Consider the following 19,621-nt stretch of genomic DNA (forward strand, 5'->3'; position numbering starts at 1 on the left):
AACCTGGTCCCCTCCACCATTTTGAATGTATCTGTGATCTCACTGCGACTCTATATGACTCAGCACTTTTCCCGCCTTGTGATCTGAGCTGGATGTCAAACGCCTCACTATCTGCTCCAAAATAATAACTTGTGAATGATCCTTCAACAATCTAAAACACACGGGTTCACCTGAATGTAGTTCAAATAAGAGCTGTAGCTTCCGTTTTAGGATTGGTTTGCTTCATTTTGTTTATCGTTTAGTTCATAAAATAGAGAAATTAAGTTCATATCACTTCTTTTGTCCCACAAAAATACTAAAACACAAAGATGTTTGCTTCAAAAGTAATGAGTCAAAGGACCGGACAATAATCTGTAAAAACTTGTTTTTGTCTTAAAAATAATTTAAAATCAGCAATATCAACGGTTTCTTTCCATCCACTTGTTTTTATGCACATTTTTGATCTGCGCATAAAGTCAGATGAAACATGTACATTTAAAGTGAATTTTGTGTGTCTGTGCTGCCGTTTACAGACATAATGTGATATTTAAAAACTTAACATGTGAAAAGTCCGTATTGATCGTCAATGCATCTCTACCATCAGCACCTTGAGGTTCATACCTGTGTATCCCCCCCCCCCCCCCCCCCCCCCCCCCCCCCCCCATGAGTTCCAGGGCCTCGCCCAGCTGGAGATCTTGTGTAAGCAGCTGTATGAGACCACCGACACCGCCGTCAGACACCAGGCAGAGAAAGCTCTGGTGGAGTTCACCAACAGCCCAGACTGTCTCAGCAAGTGTCAGCTGCTGCTGGAGAGAGGCAGTGTGAGTACTGTTACTACTTCTGTTCAAGTACTGATACTAGAGACACAGTGTGAGTACTGTTACTACTTCTGTTCAAGTACTGATACTAGAGACACAGTGTGAGTACTGTTACTACTTCTGTTCAAGTAGGGCTGGGCGGTATACCGGTTTTAATTTCCCGTATGATATGAATTTCTCACACACCGTCATACCGGTGCACAGAAACAACTGCTGTCACTCTTCAACAGGCAGCAGAATATATTGTTGGCCGCTGGGAGCGCTAGAGTAGGAGCGAGTGGTCTTCATGTATTGAGAGGGACCCCTAGTCATGGTTATAACTTTATAACAACTAACGCTCTTTAACAGGACAGGACACCACGACACAACAGTTTTGTAACACATAAACAATTTGTAACAGGAATAATTGTCCATTTATAAAATTAAACCGCCGAACGGCATGCTGGGTATAACTCGCTAGTTAGCCCGCTAGCACAGCAGTCTGCTAACAGCTGGGAGAGGCTCCAGTAACATTACAGTGAAGAACAGAGCGATGCAGGAGGAAGAAAGACTGACCGGACATGCACCGATAGAGTCTGTGCCCAAGAGAGCAGCTGGGCCGTCAACCAGTAACGTTAAGACAAAGGGTCACACATCGCTTGAAGAGGCATTTGCTCGAGGCACTGCTTATGACAAGAAAAGCAAGCGGTGGAGCGACATTACGAACACAATAACGACCCATCTATGCAAGGACATGGTCCCGCTACAGACAGTCGAGAAAGACGGACTCAGAGCAGTGACACTGGATTCAAGGTACGTCTTGAACCTCTGACACATCGAACAAGGTGTCGTAGGTACATCCCAAGTCTCTTATTTGTCATCTCCTCGATCCTCGCTCGAACCGGAAGTTGTTCTGTGCCGCCATATTGACGGCCGTCCCAAAGGTCTTATTTCTGTACAGACGCGTACAGACACAAATAATTCATAAATAAGACGATCGCATCCCGTCTAGAAATGGATCCTGAGCTTATAAACAGGACACAGTTTAACAGACTACAGAGAGAAACACTCTACAGTGGTGATCACTGTGTGTCTTTATTAGTTATTAGTATTATGGGATGCAGTTAAGAGACTTGAGATGAACCCATGGTCTGGAATTGGCCAATCATAGGCTGACAAAGGCCTTGCATACCGGTACACACAGGCAGGCGAGAATTGATCCGTGGTTCACAGACACAGACCGGGTTTAGAGGCCTCAGGTTCTCAAATTCATGCCAAACTGCTGTATTTGGATATATTGAATACTATCGGTGATAAAACAAGTGAAATAGTTATAGTATATAAAAGTATAACAGCTGGTTCCAAAATGACAAATCACCTCGACCTCCCGTGACCTCTCTGTACTAAAACCTGTCTTAATTTGTCCTGCTTCACTTTATCAAAGCCAAATTAGTTTTAGGGACTCCTGACATGTTTTGCTATGACGTGGGACATGATTCAGGGTAACCACTGCCTCATTTCAAGACATAACACCAATAAAAAAAAATGTTCAGGCGAACCTGAAAATGTTCAATTTGAGCTGTGTTCCATCTTCATTTACGATTAACCAGTAACATTTACACACATGAACAAATCTCACAAGTGTTATCTGTATTATATCATCGAAATTATTAAAATAGACCTTGTCGTTCCAGAATTAGTCTCTTTAGTATGTGTATGCTATTTTCGAGCAGAGGCCTAAAAATAGGGCTAGGGTTTAATAGGTAAAGTTTACTAACGTAACGTTTACTGGCGTTTACTGGCGTTTACTGGCGTTTACTGGCGTTTACTGACGTTTACTGGCGTTTACTGACGTTTAGTAACGTTTACTGACGTTTACTGACGTTTAGTAACGTTTTACTGACGTTTAGTAACGTTTACTGACGTTTAGTAACGTTTACTGGCGTTTACTGGCGTTTACTGGCGTTTACTGGCGTTTACTGGCGTTTACTGGCGTTTGGTAGCGTTTACTGGCGTTTACTGGCGTTTACTGGCGTTTACTGACGTTTACTGGCGTTTACTGGCGTTTACTGGCGTTTACTGACGTTTAGTGGCGTTTACTGGCGTTTACTGACGTTTACTGGCGTTTACTGGCGTTTAGTAACGTTTACTGGCGTTTACTGACGTTTAGTGGCGTTTACTGACGTTTACTGGCGTTTACTGGCGTTTACTGGCGTTTAGTAACGTTTACTGGCGTTTACTGGCGTTTAGTGACGTTTACTGACGTTTACTGACGTTTACTGGCGTTTACTGGCGTTTACTGACGTTTACTGACGTTTACTGACGTTTACTGACGTTTAGTAACGTTTACTGGCGTTTACTGGCGTTTACTGACGTTTACTGACGTTTAGTGACGTTTACTGACGTTTAGTGACGTTTACTGACGTTTAGTGACGTTTACTGACGTTTACTGGCGTTTACTGACGTTTAGTGACGTTTACTGACGTTTAGTGACGTTTACTGACGTTTACTGACGTTTAGTGACGTTTAGTGACGTTTACTGGCGTTTAGTGACGTTTACTGACGTTTACTGGCGTTTACTGGCGTTTACTGACGTTTACTGACGTTTACTGACGTTTTACTGACGTTTAGTGACGTTTACTGGCGTTTTACTGACGTTTACTGACGTTTACTGACGTTTACTGACGTTTAGTGACGTTTACTGACGTTTACTGACGTTTAGTGACGTTTACTGACGTTTAGTGACGTTTACTGACGTTTACTGACGTTTTAGTGACGTTTAGTGACGTTTAGTGACGTTTAGTGACGTTTACTGACGTTTACTGACGTTTACTGACGTTTAGTGACGTTTACTGACGTTTAGTGACGTTTAGTGACGTTTAGTGGCGTTTAGTGGCGTTTACTGACGTTTACTGACGTTTACTGGCGTTTACTGGCGTTTACTTGCGTTTACTGGCGTTTACTGGCGTTTACTGGCGTTTACTGGCGTTTACTGACGTTTAGTAACGTTTACTAGCGTTTACTGGCGTTTACTGACGTTTAGTAACGTTTACTGGCGTTTACTGACGTTTAGTAACGTTTACTAGCGTTTAGTAACGTTTACTGACGTTTAGTAACGTTTACTAGCGTTTACTGGCGTTTACTGACGTTTACTAGCGTTTACTAGCGTTTACTGACGTTTAGTAACGTTTACTAGCGTTTACTGGCGTTTACTGGCGTTTACTAGCGTTTACTAGCGTTTACTAGCGTTTACTGGCGTTTACTGACGTTTACTAGCGTTTACTAGCGTTTACTAGCGTTTACTGGGGTTTACTGGCGTTTACTGGCGTTTACTGACGTTTACTAGCGTTTACTAGCGTTTACTAGCGTTTACTGGGGTTTACTGGCGTTTACTAGCGTTTACTGACGTTTAGTAACGTTTACTAGCGTTTACTGGCGTTTACTGACGTTTAGTAACGTTTACTGGCGTTTACTGACGTTTACTAGCGTTTACTAGCGTTTACTGACGTTTAGTAACGTTTACTAGCGTTTACTAGCGTTTACTGGCGTTTACTGGCGTTTACTGGCGCTTACTGGCGTTTACTGGCGTTTACTGACGTTTACTGGCGTTTACTGACGTTTACTAGCGTTTACTGACGTTTACTAGCGTTTACTGACGTTTACTAGCGTTTACTGGCGTTTACTGACGTTTAGTAACGTTTACTGGCGTTTACTGGCGTTTACTGACGTTTACTGACGTTTACTAGCGTTTACTGGCGTTTACTGACGTTTAGTAACGTTTACTGGCGTTTACTGACGTTTACTAGCGTTTACTGACGTTTAGTAACGTTTACTAGCGTTTACTGGCGTTTACTGGCGTTTACTAGCGTTTACTAGCGTTTACTGGCGTTTACTGGCGTTTACTGACGTTTACTAGCGTTTACTAGCGTTTACTGGCGTTTACTGGCGTTTACTGACGTTTACTAGCGTTTACTAGCGTTTACTGACGTTTAGTAACGTTTACTAGCGTTTACTGGCGTTTACTGACGTTTAGTAACGTTTACTGGCGTTTACTGACGTTTACTAGCGTTTACTAGCGTTTACTGACGTTTAGTAACGTTTACTAGCGTTTACTAGCGTTTACTGGCGTTTACTAGCGTTTACTGGCGTTTACTGGCGTTTACTGGCGTTTACTGACGTTTACTGGCGTTTACTGACGTTTACTAGCGTTTACTGGCGTTTACTGGCGTTTACTGACGTTTAGTAACGTTTACTGGCGTTTACTGGCGTTTACTGACGTTTACTGACGTTTACTGGCGTTTACTGGCGTTTACTGACGTTTACTGACGTTTACTAGCGTTTTACTGGCGTTTACTGACGTTTAGTAACGTTTACTGGCGTTTACTGGCGTTTACTGACGTTTACTGACGTTTACTAGCGTTTACTGGCGTTTACTGACGTTTAGTAACGTTTACTAGCGTTTACTGACGTTTAGTAACGTTTACTAGCGTTTACTGGCGTTTACTGACGTTTAGTAACGTTTACTGGCGTTTACTGGCGTTTACTGACGTTTACTGACGTTTACTAGCGTTTACTGGCGTTTACTGACGTTTACTAGCGTTTACTAGCGTTTACTGACGTTTAGTAACGTTTACTAGCGTTTACTAGCGTTTACTGGCGTTTACTAGCGTTTACTGGCGTTTACTGGCGTTTACTGGCGTTTACTGACGTTTACTGGCGTTTACTGACGTTTACTAGCGTTTACTGACGTTTACTAGCGTTTACTGGCGTTTACTGACGTTTACTGACGTTTACTGACGTTTACTAGCGTTTTACTGGCGTTTACTGACGTTTAGTAACGTTTACTGGCGTTTACTGGCGTTTACTGACGTTTACTGACGTTTACTAGCGTTTACTGGCGTTTTACTGACGTTTAGTAACGTTTACTGGCGTTTACTGGCGTTTACTGACGTTTAGTAACGTTTACTGGCGTTTACTGACGTTTACTGACGTTTAGTAATGTTTACTGGCGTTTACTGACGTTTACTAGCGTTTACTAGCGTTTACTGACGTTTAGTAACGTTTACTGGCGTTTACTGACGTTTAGTAACGTTTACTGGCGTTTACTGGCGTTTAGTAACGTTTACTAGCGTTTACTAGCGTTTACTGGCGTTTACTGACGTTTAGTAACGTTTACTGGCGTTTACTGACGTTTACTGGCGTTTACTGGCGTTTACTGACGTTTAGTAACGTTTACTGGCGTTTACTGACGTTTACTAGCGTTTACTAGCGTTTACTAGCGTTTACTGACGTTTAGTAACGTTTACTGGCGTTTACTGGCGTTTACTGACGTTCTGATGGAGACAAACAGGGTTCATCTCAAACACCACAAACTGTATGACGGACTTATTGTTGATGAAAAATGATAACGTTCATGTTTGTATTCTCTTGTTACAGTCGTCATATTCTCAGCTGCTCGCCGCCACCTGTTTGTCTAAACTGGTTTCTCGAACCAGCAACCCTCTGCCCCTTGAGCAACGCATCGACATCCGTGAGTTAAATACAGTTCAGCTTCTTCTCTTTAACACTGACGATTCCTCAGGAGAATCTTTGTAACGTCCAAGTTTGATCTTCTGTTTGATGTGTGACTGTAAAAGGAAGCGCAGTAAATATTCATTCTGTTAAGAGAATAAGACTCAATGATTCAGCTTTATTTCATCAAGAAGTCTTCTCCTCTGAGTCTTTTAGTGAACGTGAATCTCATCAGCATATTAAATATACAGCTGTGTCTTCTTCTTCTGTGGTGGTTCAGACATCTTCATTAATTCTGACTGCTTTGTTTTCTTCTCAGACGTTCTTACGTCTTTTATCGACTCGTCTCTCTACAACTAAACCTTTTGTAAAAGATGAATAAATAACAGACACACAATATCCAGGTTTATTTATTATAAATAGAAACCGTACGGCTGGATTTGAAAGGTATTATATTTAAAAGGGTTTTAATGTGTATGGAAATATATCATGAATTCCACGAGCCACTGCAGACTAAAACCTTTATTTTCTTCATCATCTCACTGTTCATCACATCTTATGTGATTATTTCTACGGATTTATGTCTTTCATGTCTCATATAATACTGATATACAAACAGAAAGTCAAACTTCAGATGAAGATGTTTTGTCTCTAAATCTAATTTGTCTCTCGTTTGATGAAGTCTTTCAGGCGTGTTGTTCCTCTTTCATGAAGCTGTTATCGTTTGTTTGACCTTCAGGGAACTATGTTCTGAATTATTTGGCCACGCGGCCGAAGTTAGCAGCCTTTGTGACTCAGGCTCTGATCCAGCTGTACGCCCGGATCACTAAGCTGGGCTGGTTCGACTGTCAGAAAGACGACTACGTCTTCAGGAACGTCATCGCTGACGTCACACGCTTTCTACAGGTGTGTGTGTGTGTGGGGGGGGGGGGGGATGATATCGTGTGTTTAACGGTGTGTGTGTTTGGGGGGGGGATGATATCGTGTGTTTAACGGTGTGTGTGTGTGTGTGTGGGGGGGGATGATATCGTGTGTTTCACGGTGTGTGTGGGGGGGGGGTATGATATCGTGTGTTTCACGGTGTGTGTGTGGGGGGGGTATGATATCGTGTGTTTAACGGTGTGTGTGTGTGTGTGTGTGGGGGGGGATGATATTGTGTGTTTAACGGTGTGTGTGTGGGGGGGGTATGATATCGTGTGTTTCACGGTGTGTGTGTGTGTGTGGGGGGGGATGATATCGTGTGTTTCACGGTGTGTGTGGGGGGGGGTATGATATCGTGTGTTTCACGGTGTGTGTGTGTGGGGGGGGATGATATCGTGTGTTTCACGGTGTGTGTGGGGGGGGTATGATATCGTGTGTTTAACGGTGTGTGTGGGGGGGGTATGATATCGTGTGTTTCACGGTGTGTGTGGGGGGGGGTATGATATCGTGTGTTTTAACGGTGTGTGTGGGGGGGGGGGGGATATGATATTGTGTGTTTAACGGTGTGTGTGTGTGGGGGGGGATGATATCGTGTGTTTAACGGTGTGTGTGGGGAGGGTATGATATCGTGTGTTTCACGGTGTGTGTGGGGGGGGGTATGATATCGTGTGTTTAACGGTGTGTGTGGGGGGGGGGGGGGATATGATATTGTGTGTTTAACGGTGTGTGTGTGTGGGGGGGGATGATATCGTGTGTTTCACGGTGTGTGTGGGGGGGGGTATGATATCGTGTGTTTAACGGTGTGTGTGGGGGGGGGGGGGGATATGATATTGTGTGTTTAACGGTGTGTGTGTGTGTGGGGAGGGTATGATATCGTGTGTTTAACGGTGTGTGTGGGGGGGGTATGATATCGTGTGTTTCACGGTGTGTGTGGGGGGGGGTATGATATCGTGTGTTTCACGGTGTGTGTGTGTGGGGGGGGATGATATCGTGTGTTTCACGGTGTGTGTGGGGGGGGTATGATATCGTGTGTTTAACGGTGTGTGTGGGGGGGGGGGATATGATATCGTGTGTTTAACGGTGTGTGGGGGGGGATGATATCGTGTGTTTAACGGTGTGTGTGTGTGTGTGTGGGGAGGGTATGATATCGTGTGTTTAACGGTGTGTGTGTGTGGGGGGGATATGATATTGTGTGTTTAACGGTGTGTGTGGGGGGGGGGGGTGATATCGTGTGTTTAACGGTGTGTGTGGGGGGGGGGTGATATCGTGTGTTTAACGGTGTGTGTGGGGGGGGGGATATGATATCGTGTGTTTAACGGTGTGTGTGTGTGGGGGGGGATGATATCGTGTGTTTAACGGTTGTGTTGTGTGTGTGTGGGGAGGGTATGATATCGTGTGTTTAACGGTGTGTGTGTGTGGGGGGGATATGATATTGTGTGTTTAACGGTGTGTGTGGGGGGGGGTGATATCGTGTGTTTAACGGTGTGTGTGGGGGGGGGGGGTATGATATCGTGTGTTTAACGGTGTGTGTGTGTGTGGGGAGGGTATGATATCGTGTGTTTAACGGTGTGTGTGTGGGGGGGGATGATATCGTGTGTTTAACGGTGTGTGTGGGGGGGGGTGATATCGTGTGTTTAACGGTGTGTGTGGGGGGGGGGGTATGATATTGTGTGTTTAACGGTGTGTGTGTGTGGGGGGGATGATATCGTGTGTTTAACGGTGTGTGTGTGGGGGGGGTATGATATTGTGTGTTTAACGGTGTGTGTGGGGGGGGGATGATATCGTGTGTTTAACGGTGTGTGTGTGTGGGGGGGATATGATATCGTGTGTTTAACGGTGTGTGTGTGGGGGGGGGTATGATATCGTGTGTTTAACGGTGTGTGTGTGGGGGGGGTGATATCGTGTGTTTAACGGTGTGTGTGTGGGGGGGGGTATGATATCGTGTGTTTAACGGTGTGTGTGTGGGGGGGGTATGATATTGTGTGTTTAACGGTGTGTGTGGGGGGGATGATATCGTGTGTTTAACGGTGTGTGTGTGTGGGGGGGGATATGATATCGTGTGTTTAACGGTGTGTGTGGGGGGGGGGGTATGATATCGTGTGTTTAACGGTGTGTGTGGGGGGGGGGTGATATCGTGTGTTTAACGGTGTGTGTGTGGGGGGGGGTATGATATCGTGTGTTTAACGGTGTGTGTGTGGGGGGGGGATATGATATCGTGGGTTTAACGGCGTGTGTGGGGGGGATATGATATCGTGTGTTTAACGGTGTGTGTGGGTGGGGGGGGTATGATATCGTGTGTTTAACGGTGTGTGTGTGTGGGGGGGGTATGATATCGTGTGTTTAACGGTGTGTGTGGGGGGGGATATGATATCGTGGGTTTAACGGCGTGTGTGGGGGGGGATATGATATCGTGGGTTTACGGTGTGTGTGTGTTTGGGGGGGGGGATGATGATATTGTGTGTGTGTGTGGGGGGGGTGATATCGTGTGTTTAACGGTGTGTGTGGGGGGGGTATGATATCGTGTGTTTAACGGTGTGTGTGGGGGGGATGATATCGTGTGTTTAACGGTGTGTGTGGGGGGGATATGATATAGTGTGTTTAACGGTGTGTGTGTGTGTTTGGGGGGGGGGGATGATGATATTGTGTGTGTGGGGGGGGGTGATATCGTGTGTTTAACGGTGTGTGTGGGGGGGGGTATGATATCGTGTGTTTAACGGTGTGTGTGGGGGGGGGTATGATATCGTGTGTTTAACGGTGTGTGTGGGGGGGTATGATATCGTGTGTTTAACGGTGTGTGTGGAGGGGGTATGATATAGTGTGTTTAACGGTGTGTGTGTGGGGGGGGGGATGATATCGTGTGTTTAACGGTGTGTGGGGGGGGGATGATATCGTGTGTTTAACGGTGTGTGTGTGTGTGTGTGTGGGGGGGGATGATATTGTGTGTTTAACGGTGTGTGTGTGGGGGGGGTATGATATCGTGTGTTTAACGGTGTGTGTGGGGGGGGGATGATATCGTGTGTTTAACGGTGTGTGTGGGGGGGGATGATATAGTGTGTTTAATGGTGTGTGTGTGTGTTTGGGGGGGATGATGATATCGTGTGTGTGGGGGGGTGATATCATGTGTTTAACGGTGTGTGTGAACGGTGTGTGTGTGGGGGGGGGGTTATATCGTGTGTTTAACTGTGTGTGTGTGTGTGTGTGTGTGTGTGTGTGTGTGTGTGTGTGTGTGTGTGTGTGTGTGTGTGTGTGTGTGTGTAACTGCTGTGTTTACAGGACAGCGTTGAACATTGCATCATAGGAGTCACCATCCTGTCCCAGCTGACCAATGAGATCAATCAGGTACATTACAGTCATTTAGCAGACGCTGTTATCCAAAGAGACTTACAATTCAGATTCTCTCTCAGATTCTAGGTAAGCTGTCTCTCTCTGTCTCTCTGTCTCTCTCTGTGTCTCTGTCTCTCTCTGTGTCTCTGTCTCTCTGTCTCTCTCTGTGTCTCTGTCTCTCTCTGTGTCTCTGTCTCTCTCTGTGTCTCTGTCTCTCTGTCTCTCTCTCTCTCTCTGTGTGTGTGTGTGTGTAACATTGTGTTTGTCTTCAGGCCGATACGACGCATCCTCTGACCAAACACAGGAAGATTGCTTCTTCATTCAGAGATTCGTCACTTTTCGACATTTTCACGCTTTCCTGCAACCTCCTCAAACAGGTTAGTCTGTTTATTATATATATATTATATTTTTATGTATTTATATTAATTCATTTATATGTATATTTTAGTGCTGGGGAAGTTACCGCATTATTATCGCGTTAATGCATTAATTAATTAACGCCGACAATTATTTTATCGCGCGTTAATGCAGTTTTTTAAAAATTATTATTATTTTGAAAGTCCGTTGCTCACTGGCTCTGAATACACAGACAGACAGCATGGGTCACAGGGGGGCGGGATGTTGATCAGGCCTGGCTTAGGGTGGGCATCATCACGCGTCTCAACCAATGAGAGCATTTGGGGCGGGCGCTGCGGCGCGATAGCCTATCAGCATTGAGATGACGTCCTGACGTTGAATCATGAAACAAACTCTGTATCCGTCTGTTCACCAGAGCTCTACGGTACCTCGTGTTAGTGGAGACCAAACCGTGTGTGTAAACCAGACAGTACAAACAATGAGTAGACGCTGCCGTATTTACGCCTATGTGACGCGATGTTGGTGTTGATGGAGCTGCTACAATGTTAGCTTAGCATAGCACCAATCGATCCGGACTCCATTGAGAAAACAAGTATTTTAAAAGTTGTTTTCTTGTCGTCTTGTGGAGAGAACTAACTAAACATGAATTCAGACATTTTACAAATCTGCATCATTACGTAGTTATTTCAGAATCCTCTTTTTGTCAGTGTATTCCAGTTAAATCAGTTAGTTTAGTGTTCATACAGCGACGTGTGGCTCACTAGACACAGTGAACACAGCTCCATGAGCTCCATGAGCTCCTCTGGACTGTTATGAACCAGACACGAAGCGTTTAGTTTCCTGATATCTGGACTAATGCAACACGTCCAATCTGGGGAAGATGTTCCATCCAATTATAGAGGCTTAAATTATCCAGAGAATATTATTTCAACACTCATTGCTTTTTCTGTTTTCATGAAATGAATATAATACACAAGACTACTGCTGTTAACAAAAACCTGATGGGTTTCAAGTGTTTACAAACCAAATGTTATTGACCTTTTGTTCATATCGCAGTACTTTTATATAAAAGTGCACAATACACTACTTTATAATTCATTGTTGAACTTTGCCATAACAATGAGATTAATCGCAGAAAAATCATGCGACTAAAACATTTAAATCGTTGCCCAGCATTAGTATATTTATATAAATATTTATTTATATATATTTATTATATTATTATTATATATATATTTCATCTAGCTCACTTTTATGATTCAGAAGACGTTTTTAAGAATTAGATTGTGGACCTGCAGTAACATTCTGTGGATGAATTCTGAGTTTAATTCTCCGATGAGGAATAAAATAAAGTGCTTTGGTGGAGAACATGTAACTGAACTTAATCGATGAGAAAGCATCTTGTGGATCTGAACCAGATCACAGATGAGAACTGAAGTGTGTTCTTTGTTCAGGCTTCAGGTAAGAACTTGAACCTGAACGATGAGTCTCAGCACGGCCTCCTGATGCAGCTCCTCAAACTGAGCTTCAACTGCCTCAACTACGACTTCATCGGGACGTCAACCGACGAGTCGTCTGACGACCTGTGCACCGTTCAGATCCCCACGTCATGGAGATCAGGTAGCTTTATTATTACGCCTTCATGAAATATTTTAATAATAATAATACCAGTCTTGAGATCAGCTGCTAACATGGTTATTCTGCATTTTAGAAACATGTTTCCGGCTCTTCATGACCTTTAGTTATTTTGTGACTACATCAAATATAAAACTTGTGGATTACTTTGACTAAAACCATTAATGAATCTGTAGATTGATCGTTTGTCTGTTTCCTGTGAGATAAGTCGTTATTTGACTGATATTTATTGACATCGTCTCTGGATATGATGTGAAGAACATGTCATCACGCTTTAGAGGACATTTTTCATCATTAATTAAAGTGATATTAGTTTTGTAGCACCGTGGCGGTGAAACTCGTGACTTTTTCTTCTGTTTTCTTTCCGTCCCGAAGCGTTTCTGGATTCCTCGACTCTCCAGCTCTTTTTCAACTTATATCATTCCATCCCTCCGTCTCTCTCCCCACTGGTGAGTTATGTGAAGACGATTCATCCACATGAAGCCTCCTGGTAGAGGTTAATAGGTGTGTGTGTGTGCGTGGTGTGTGTTTCAAATGTTTAACATTGTGCGTGTGTGTCTCTCTCTTTCTCTGTGTGTGTAGGTGTTGTCCTGTCTAGTCCAGATAGCCTCTGTCCGGAGGTCTCTCTTCAACAACGCAGAGCGAGCTAAGTTCCTGTCTCACCTGGTTGACGGAGTGAAGAGGATCCTAGCGAACCCTCAGGTCTGGACCACATTCACAGCTCCTGTTTTATTTCTCCTGACAGGAGCTTTGATGTCTGACGTGGTGAAAACGTTTTATATTTCAGTGTTTACCGGATCCCAACAACTACCACGAATTCTGCCGTCTGCTGGCGAGGCTGAAGAGTAACTATCAGTTGGGAGAGCTGGTGAAAGTAGAGAACTACCCCGAAGTGATTCGTCTTATAGCCAACTTCACCGTCACCAGTCTGCAGGTGAGCCTCCACTCAGATACAATACACATAGTCAGTGTTTAAAGCGACCGCTAACATCCGTCACAAACCGAAAACAAACTAAAGAACAAATGTAGAAATATGTTTACATGTACAAACAAACTAAAGAACAAATGTAGAAATATCTTTACATGTATAAACAAACTAAAGAACAAATGTAGAAATATGTTTACATGTACAAACAAACTAAAGGACAAATGTAGAAATATCTTTACATTTAGAAACAAACTAAAGGACAAATGTAGAAATATGTTTACATTAAGAAACAAACTAAAGGACAAATGTAGAAATATCTTTACATTAAGAAACAAACTAAAGGACAAATGTAGAAATATCTTTACATTTAGAAACAAACTAAAGGACAAATGTAGAAATATCTTTACATTTATAAACAAACTAAAGAACAAATGTAGAAATATCTTTACATTTAGAAACAAACTAAAGGACAAATGTAGAAATATCTTTACATTTAGAAACAAACTAAAGGACAAATGTAGAAATATCTTTACATTAAGAAACAAACTAAAGGACAAATGTAGAAATATCTTTACATTTATAAACAAACTAAAGGACAAATGTAGAAATATCTTTACATTTAGAAACAAACTAAAGAACAAATGTAGAAATATCTTTACATTTATAAACAAACTAAAGAACAAATGTAGAAATATCTTTATATTTAGAAACAAACTAAAGGACAAATGTAGAAATATCTTTACATTTAGAAACAAACTAAAGGACAAATGTAGAAATATCTTTACATTTAGAAACAAACTGAAGGACAAATGTAGAAATATCTTTACATTTAGAAACAAACTAAAGGACAAATGTAGAAATATCTTTACATTAAGAAACAAACTAAAGGACAAATGTAGAAATATCTTTACATTTAGAAACAAACTAAAGGACAAATGTAGAAATGTTTAAATTTAGAAACAAACTAAAGAACAAATGTAAAAATATGTTTAAATTTAGAAACAAACTAAAGGACAAATGTAGAAATATCTTTACATTAAGAAACAAACTAAAGAACAAATGTAGAAATATGTTTACATTTAGAAACAAACTAAAGGACAAATGTAGAAATGTTTAAATTTAGAAACAAACTAAAGAACAAATGTAAAAATATGTTTAAATTTAGAAACAAACTAAAGGACAAATGTAGAAATATCTTTACATTTAGAAACAAACTAAAGGACAAATGTAGAAATATGTTTACATTTAGAAACAAACTAAAGGACAAATGTAGAAATGTTTAAATTTAGAAACAAACTAAAGAACAAATGTAAAAATATGTTTAAATTTAGAAACAAACTAAAGGACAAATGTAGAAATATGTTTACATGTATAAACAAACTAAAGGACAAATGTAGAAATATCTTTACATTTAGAAACAAACTAAAGGACAAATGTAGAAATATGTTTAAATTTAGAAACAAACTAAAGAACAAATGTAGAAATATCTTTACATTTAGAAACAAACTAAAGGACAAATGTAGAAATATGTTTACATGTATAAACAAACTAAAGGACAAATGTAGAAATATCTTTACATTAAGAAACAAACTAAAGGACAAATGTAGAAATATGTTTACATGTATAAACAAACTAAAGGACAAATGTAGAAATATGTTTACATGTATAAACAAACTAAAGGACAAATGTAGAAATATCTTTACATTTAGAAACAAGGTGATTTGTTATCTTTTCTGTTTCCCTTGTCAAATGCTTGGGTGAATAAAGGACAAGAAATGACTGATTATTATTAGTAGTACACATTAAATGAGGAAGTAAAGCCACTATAAACAGACTATAAACAGACTAAAGCAGGGGTCTCAAACTCATTTTCACTCCGGGCCACATCAGCATCATGGTCGCCCTCAAAGGGCCGGTTGTAAATGTAACTACTCGTAACATATTGGTAAATAACTGTCTCTGCATTTGATTATTGTTTATTCAAGTGTAAAAATATTGTACATGCAGTTATATAAATGTAAAAATATATTTAAGCACATTTCTGTTATTTCAACTTAAATCCTTTTAATTTAGGGTTAAGAAACCCACATTACTCTGTCAAAGATCAAACTATTAAAGACAATATAAAAGACAAATATCAAACAAGTTATTACAATAACTTTGTTCAATGCTTAAAATCCTTTCAAGGGTGCGTTTGCACCATCACGTGAAGTATTTCATGTGTTGTAAAGACACGTTTGAAGTCTTCAATGTACTCACAATACATTTCATGTCACATGTACAGTAACCAGCCAAAGAGATGCTTCTGTGTGTTTAAGTATCTCATCATTTTGACTTTCTATCTCATAACTTTGACTTTCTATCTCATAATTCAGAATGTGGATATTTTTGTTGTCAAGTCTAACTTTAATTTTTTTCATTTTTTTTACTTAAAAAAATATATATAAATATATATTTTTTTTGCTGGCGGATTTGCGGGCCACATAAAATAACGTGGCGGGCCAGATTCGGCCCGCGGGCCTTGAGTTTAAGACCCCTGCCATAAAGGGTTAAAGATGTTAATGGTGGTTCTGAGACTGAAGTGAACCAGTCTCTCTCTGGTCCTCCACTCCAGCACTGGGAGTTCGCCCCGAACAGTGTTCACTACCTGCTGAGTCTGTGGCAGCGTCTGGCGGCCTCGGTCCCGTATGTCAAAGCCACCGAGCCTCACCTGCTGGAGACCTACACCCCCGAGGTCACAAAGGCCTACATCACGTCCCGGCTGGAGTCGGTCCACGTCATCCTCAGGTGAGACCATCAGACCTTCACATCCTAGTGCTGGATGTTTAGAGACAGAGAGGAGACGTTTCTCTTAAGGTTTAAGATTTCAGTTTTTCTTCGGACTAAGGAAACAAGATATAAAATGTTAATAATCAGTAAAGCTTTAGAGGAGCTGGTAGTGGGATTATGTTAGCCATGCTAACTGTTTCCTCCTGTTTCCAGTCTTTATGCTAAGCTAACTAGCTGTAGCTTCATATTTACTGTACATACAATATATCATTGATGCTGATATTCTTATCGAACGGTTAAATAAACGGTTAACCATTTATTTTAAAAGTGAGGTCAGTCAGATGAATGCTCACTAGACCCAGTCTGGTTTCACTCGACCAGCACAGGAACTGTTGCAGGTGAACATGAATGTAAACACTGCAGGTATGTCTCAGACTGACTGGCTGTGTCGACCCCCCCCCCCCCCAGAGACGGGTTAGAAGACCCCCTAGACGACGCCGGTCTGGTTCAGCAGCAGCTTGACCAGCTGTCCACCATTGGAAGGTGTGAGTACGAGAAGACCTGCGCTCTGCTGGTACAGCTGTTCGACCAGGCGGCTCAGACCTACCAGGAGCTGCTGCAGTCCACCAACTCCAGCGCCGCAGACATCACTGTTCAGGAGGGTAGGAGCCTCAGAGGTCACATACATGCTAGTCTTCAGTCTGAATCAGGTTTTATGTATGTATGTATGTATGTATGTGTGTGTGTGTGTGTGTGTGTGTGTTTATTGTCAAAGTTTCCACATGTGTTATGCATACAGAAAATTTGAAATGCCGTTTATTGCAGTCCCACAGTGTGATATAGACATGAACATATAACATATAATAGAATAAAATAGAATAAAATAGAAAAAAATAAATTTAAGAACATAAGGGCCTAGATAAAGGATTAACAAGAAGCTAAGTACTATCTAAGATCTATCTAAAGATATATATCAAACTATCTAAAGAGATATATCAACACAGTCAACAGTAGTGCAGGTTATTATTGTCTTTAGTGCAAATATTTCTAGTGTAAGAGAATATTCCTTAAAGTATTCTTACAGTAGCAGCAGAGAATAAAAAGTGACAGAGAATAAAATGTGGGCTACAAAGTGACTGGTGCTGGATGAGGGAAGGGTGTGTGAGGGGGAGTAGATGTCCTGGTATGTTCCATTTGAGGCAGTGGGTGGGAGGGAGGGTAGAGAGGTCAGGGGAGAGATGGCAGAGATGGCAGGGGGGGAGAGAGGGGGAGCGAGAGGAGAGAGGGAGGGAGAGAGTTCAGCATTCTGACCGCCTGATGGAAGAAGCTGTTCCTCAGCGGGTAGAGCTCGAACGGAGACTGCGGAACCTTCTCCCTGAAGGCAGGAGGCTGAAGAGGCTGTTGGAGGGGTGGGTGGGGTCACCCGCAATGCCGAGTGCTTTGCGGGTGAGGCGGGTGTTGTAAATGTCCTGTAGTGTAGGGAGTGAGACTCCGATGATCCTCTGGGCAGAGTTCACAATGCGCTGCAGGCTCTTGCGGTTGGAGGCGGTGCAGCTTCCGAACCACAGCGTGATGCAGCTGCTGAGGATGCTCTCAGTGGCGCCTCGGTAGAATGAGAGCATGATGGGGGGGGGGGCTCCTGCTCGCTTGAGCTTCCTGATGAAGTACAGGCGTTGCTGGGCCTTCTTTGCCAGTGCAGTGGTGTTGCTGTTCCAGGTGAGGTCATCTGTGATTGTCACACCCAGGAATTTGGTGCTGCTCACCTGCTCCACAGCAGCACCATTGATGGTCAGAGGGAGGGGGGGTTGGGAGTGGGTTCTCCTGAAGTCAACAACAATCTCCTTTGTTTTCCCCACATTGAGGAAGAGATTGTTATTTTGGCACCAACGCGTGTGTGTGTGTGTGTGTGTGTGTGTGTGTGTGTGTGTGTGTGTGTGTGTGTGTGTGTGTGTGTGTGTGTGTGTGTGTGTGTGTGTGTGTGTGTGTGTGTGTGTGTGTGTGTGTGTGTGTGTGTGTGTGTGTGTGTGTATGAAAATAAACTTATATCACCGTATCTTGTTATGAAATGTGATGAATAAAATATCTATTTTTAAATGTAAAGAGCTGCATAGTCTTAAAACAAAAAGGAAGAAACTTGAAAAATATTTTGAGATGAAGATCAAAGCTTTAAAGTTTATTTGATTGTATTTAATAAAATGTTAATATTTTTGCTTTATTGTTTGACATTAAAACTTTCCCAGCAGCTCTTTGTAATGATAAACATGCTTTTTAGCTCTGTAGCACATTTTGTTAATAATCTTCTCGGGTACGAAGCGTTCGAGGTGGCTCCTTGAATATTAAAATGAAGAAGCTGATGTTGTCTCTCCATCGTTTCCTCTGCAGGTCGGTTGACGTGGCTGGTTTATATCATCGGGGCCGTGATCGGTGGACGGGTGTCGTTCGCCAGCACAGACGAGCAGGACGCAATGGATGGAGAGTTAGTCTGTCGGTAAGAACTCAAGGAAACATGAGAGGAACCATGGAAACATCTTGATTCGACGAAATAATACAAGACAAACAAACTGTTTATCTATTTATATGTTTAGTTTGGAAAAATGGAAAATACTGTAAAATGCTGCGACAGCAATCGGACGAGATCAGCCTTTAATTTCTCATTTAGCCATAAAACGTCTTAATGACAGTGAACTGATTATTTTAGGGTTTTATGTTAAAAGTTAGACAGAATAAGCAATTTGAATACGTCACCTTGAGTTTATCTAAACAAGCTAAATACATTTTATACGTTTATAAGTCATATGAAGGGTTGAAATAAGTTGCCTACAGGTCAGTTATTGATCTTATTGAATTCCACATTGAGATTTAAATGTGTTCTCAAAATATATGAGAGCATTATATCATAGAATGTCCAAGTCGCCAGCATAGAAATGCACTTGTTCACCAGAAACACTTGGCAGGTCAAATGTTAAGGGGCCAAGAACAATCCCCTGTGGGATGCCACATTGATTTCTGCATAAATTAGTCTGTCTTGATTTCCTGAAACCTGCCAAGAAAATACGAACCGGACTTCAATAATTAATGAGCTGATGAAGCAGCTTGTGAACCACTCTTTCCAGCACTCCAGATATAAATTGATGTAAAGACGGCCTGTACGTACTCTGGTATGCTGTGATGTAAACACTGATAACATATGTGTTTGTGTTCACACCTCAGGGTGCTCCAGCTCATGAACCTCACCGACTCTCGGCTCGCTCAGGCCGGCAACGAGAGGCTGGAGCTGGCTATGCTCAGCTTCTTTGAGCAGTTCAGGAAGATCTACATCGGAGACCAGGTGCAGAAATCATCAAAGGTAAACCGTGTGTAACATGTGAGGAGTTGACCCTCCATCAGTAACCCGGCTCTG

General features: G+C 42.1%; 1 protein-coding gene across 1 annotated transcript in view; it reads left to right on the forward strand.

The window, feature by feature from the left end:
* Window positions 1–19,621, forward strand: part of xpo7 (exportin 7) — a gene marked incomplete at its 5' end in the record, with an annotated part of 36,608 nt that overhangs the window by 2,155 nt on the left and 14,832 nt on the right. The window contains 13 exons of the mRNA XM_079289945.1: window positions 654–800; window positions 6,213–6,306; window positions 7,027–7,193; window positions 10,482–10,547; window positions 10,805–10,909; window positions 12,344–12,509; window positions 12,900–12,973; window positions 13,107–13,226; window positions 13,312–13,458; window positions 16,067–16,239; window positions 16,690–16,883; window positions 18,604–18,709; window positions 19,432–19,567. Coding sequence (XP_079146071.1) covers window positions 654–800; window positions 6,213–6,306; window positions 7,027–7,193; window positions 10,482–10,547; window positions 10,805–10,909; window positions 12,344–12,509; window positions 12,900–12,973; window positions 13,107–13,226; window positions 13,312–13,458; window positions 16,067–16,239; window positions 16,690–16,883; window positions 18,604–18,709; window positions 19,432–19,567 — 1,695 coding nt within the window. The remainder of the gene's footprint in view (window positions 1–653; window positions 801–6,212; window positions 6,307–7,026; window positions 7,194–10,481; window positions 10,548–10,804; window positions 10,910–12,343; window positions 12,510–12,899; window positions 12,974–13,106; window positions 13,227–13,311; window positions 13,459–16,066; window positions 16,240–16,689; window positions 16,884–18,603; window positions 18,710–19,431; window positions 19,568–19,621) is intronic.

The sequence above is a fragment of the Melanostigma gelatinosum genome (assembly GCF_949748355.1).
Source record: "Melanostigma gelatinosum genome assembly, chromosome: 18".
Taxonomy (NCBI): domain Eukaryota; kingdom Metazoa; phylum Chordata; class Actinopteri; order Perciformes; family Zoarcidae; genus Melanostigma; species Melanostigma gelatinosum.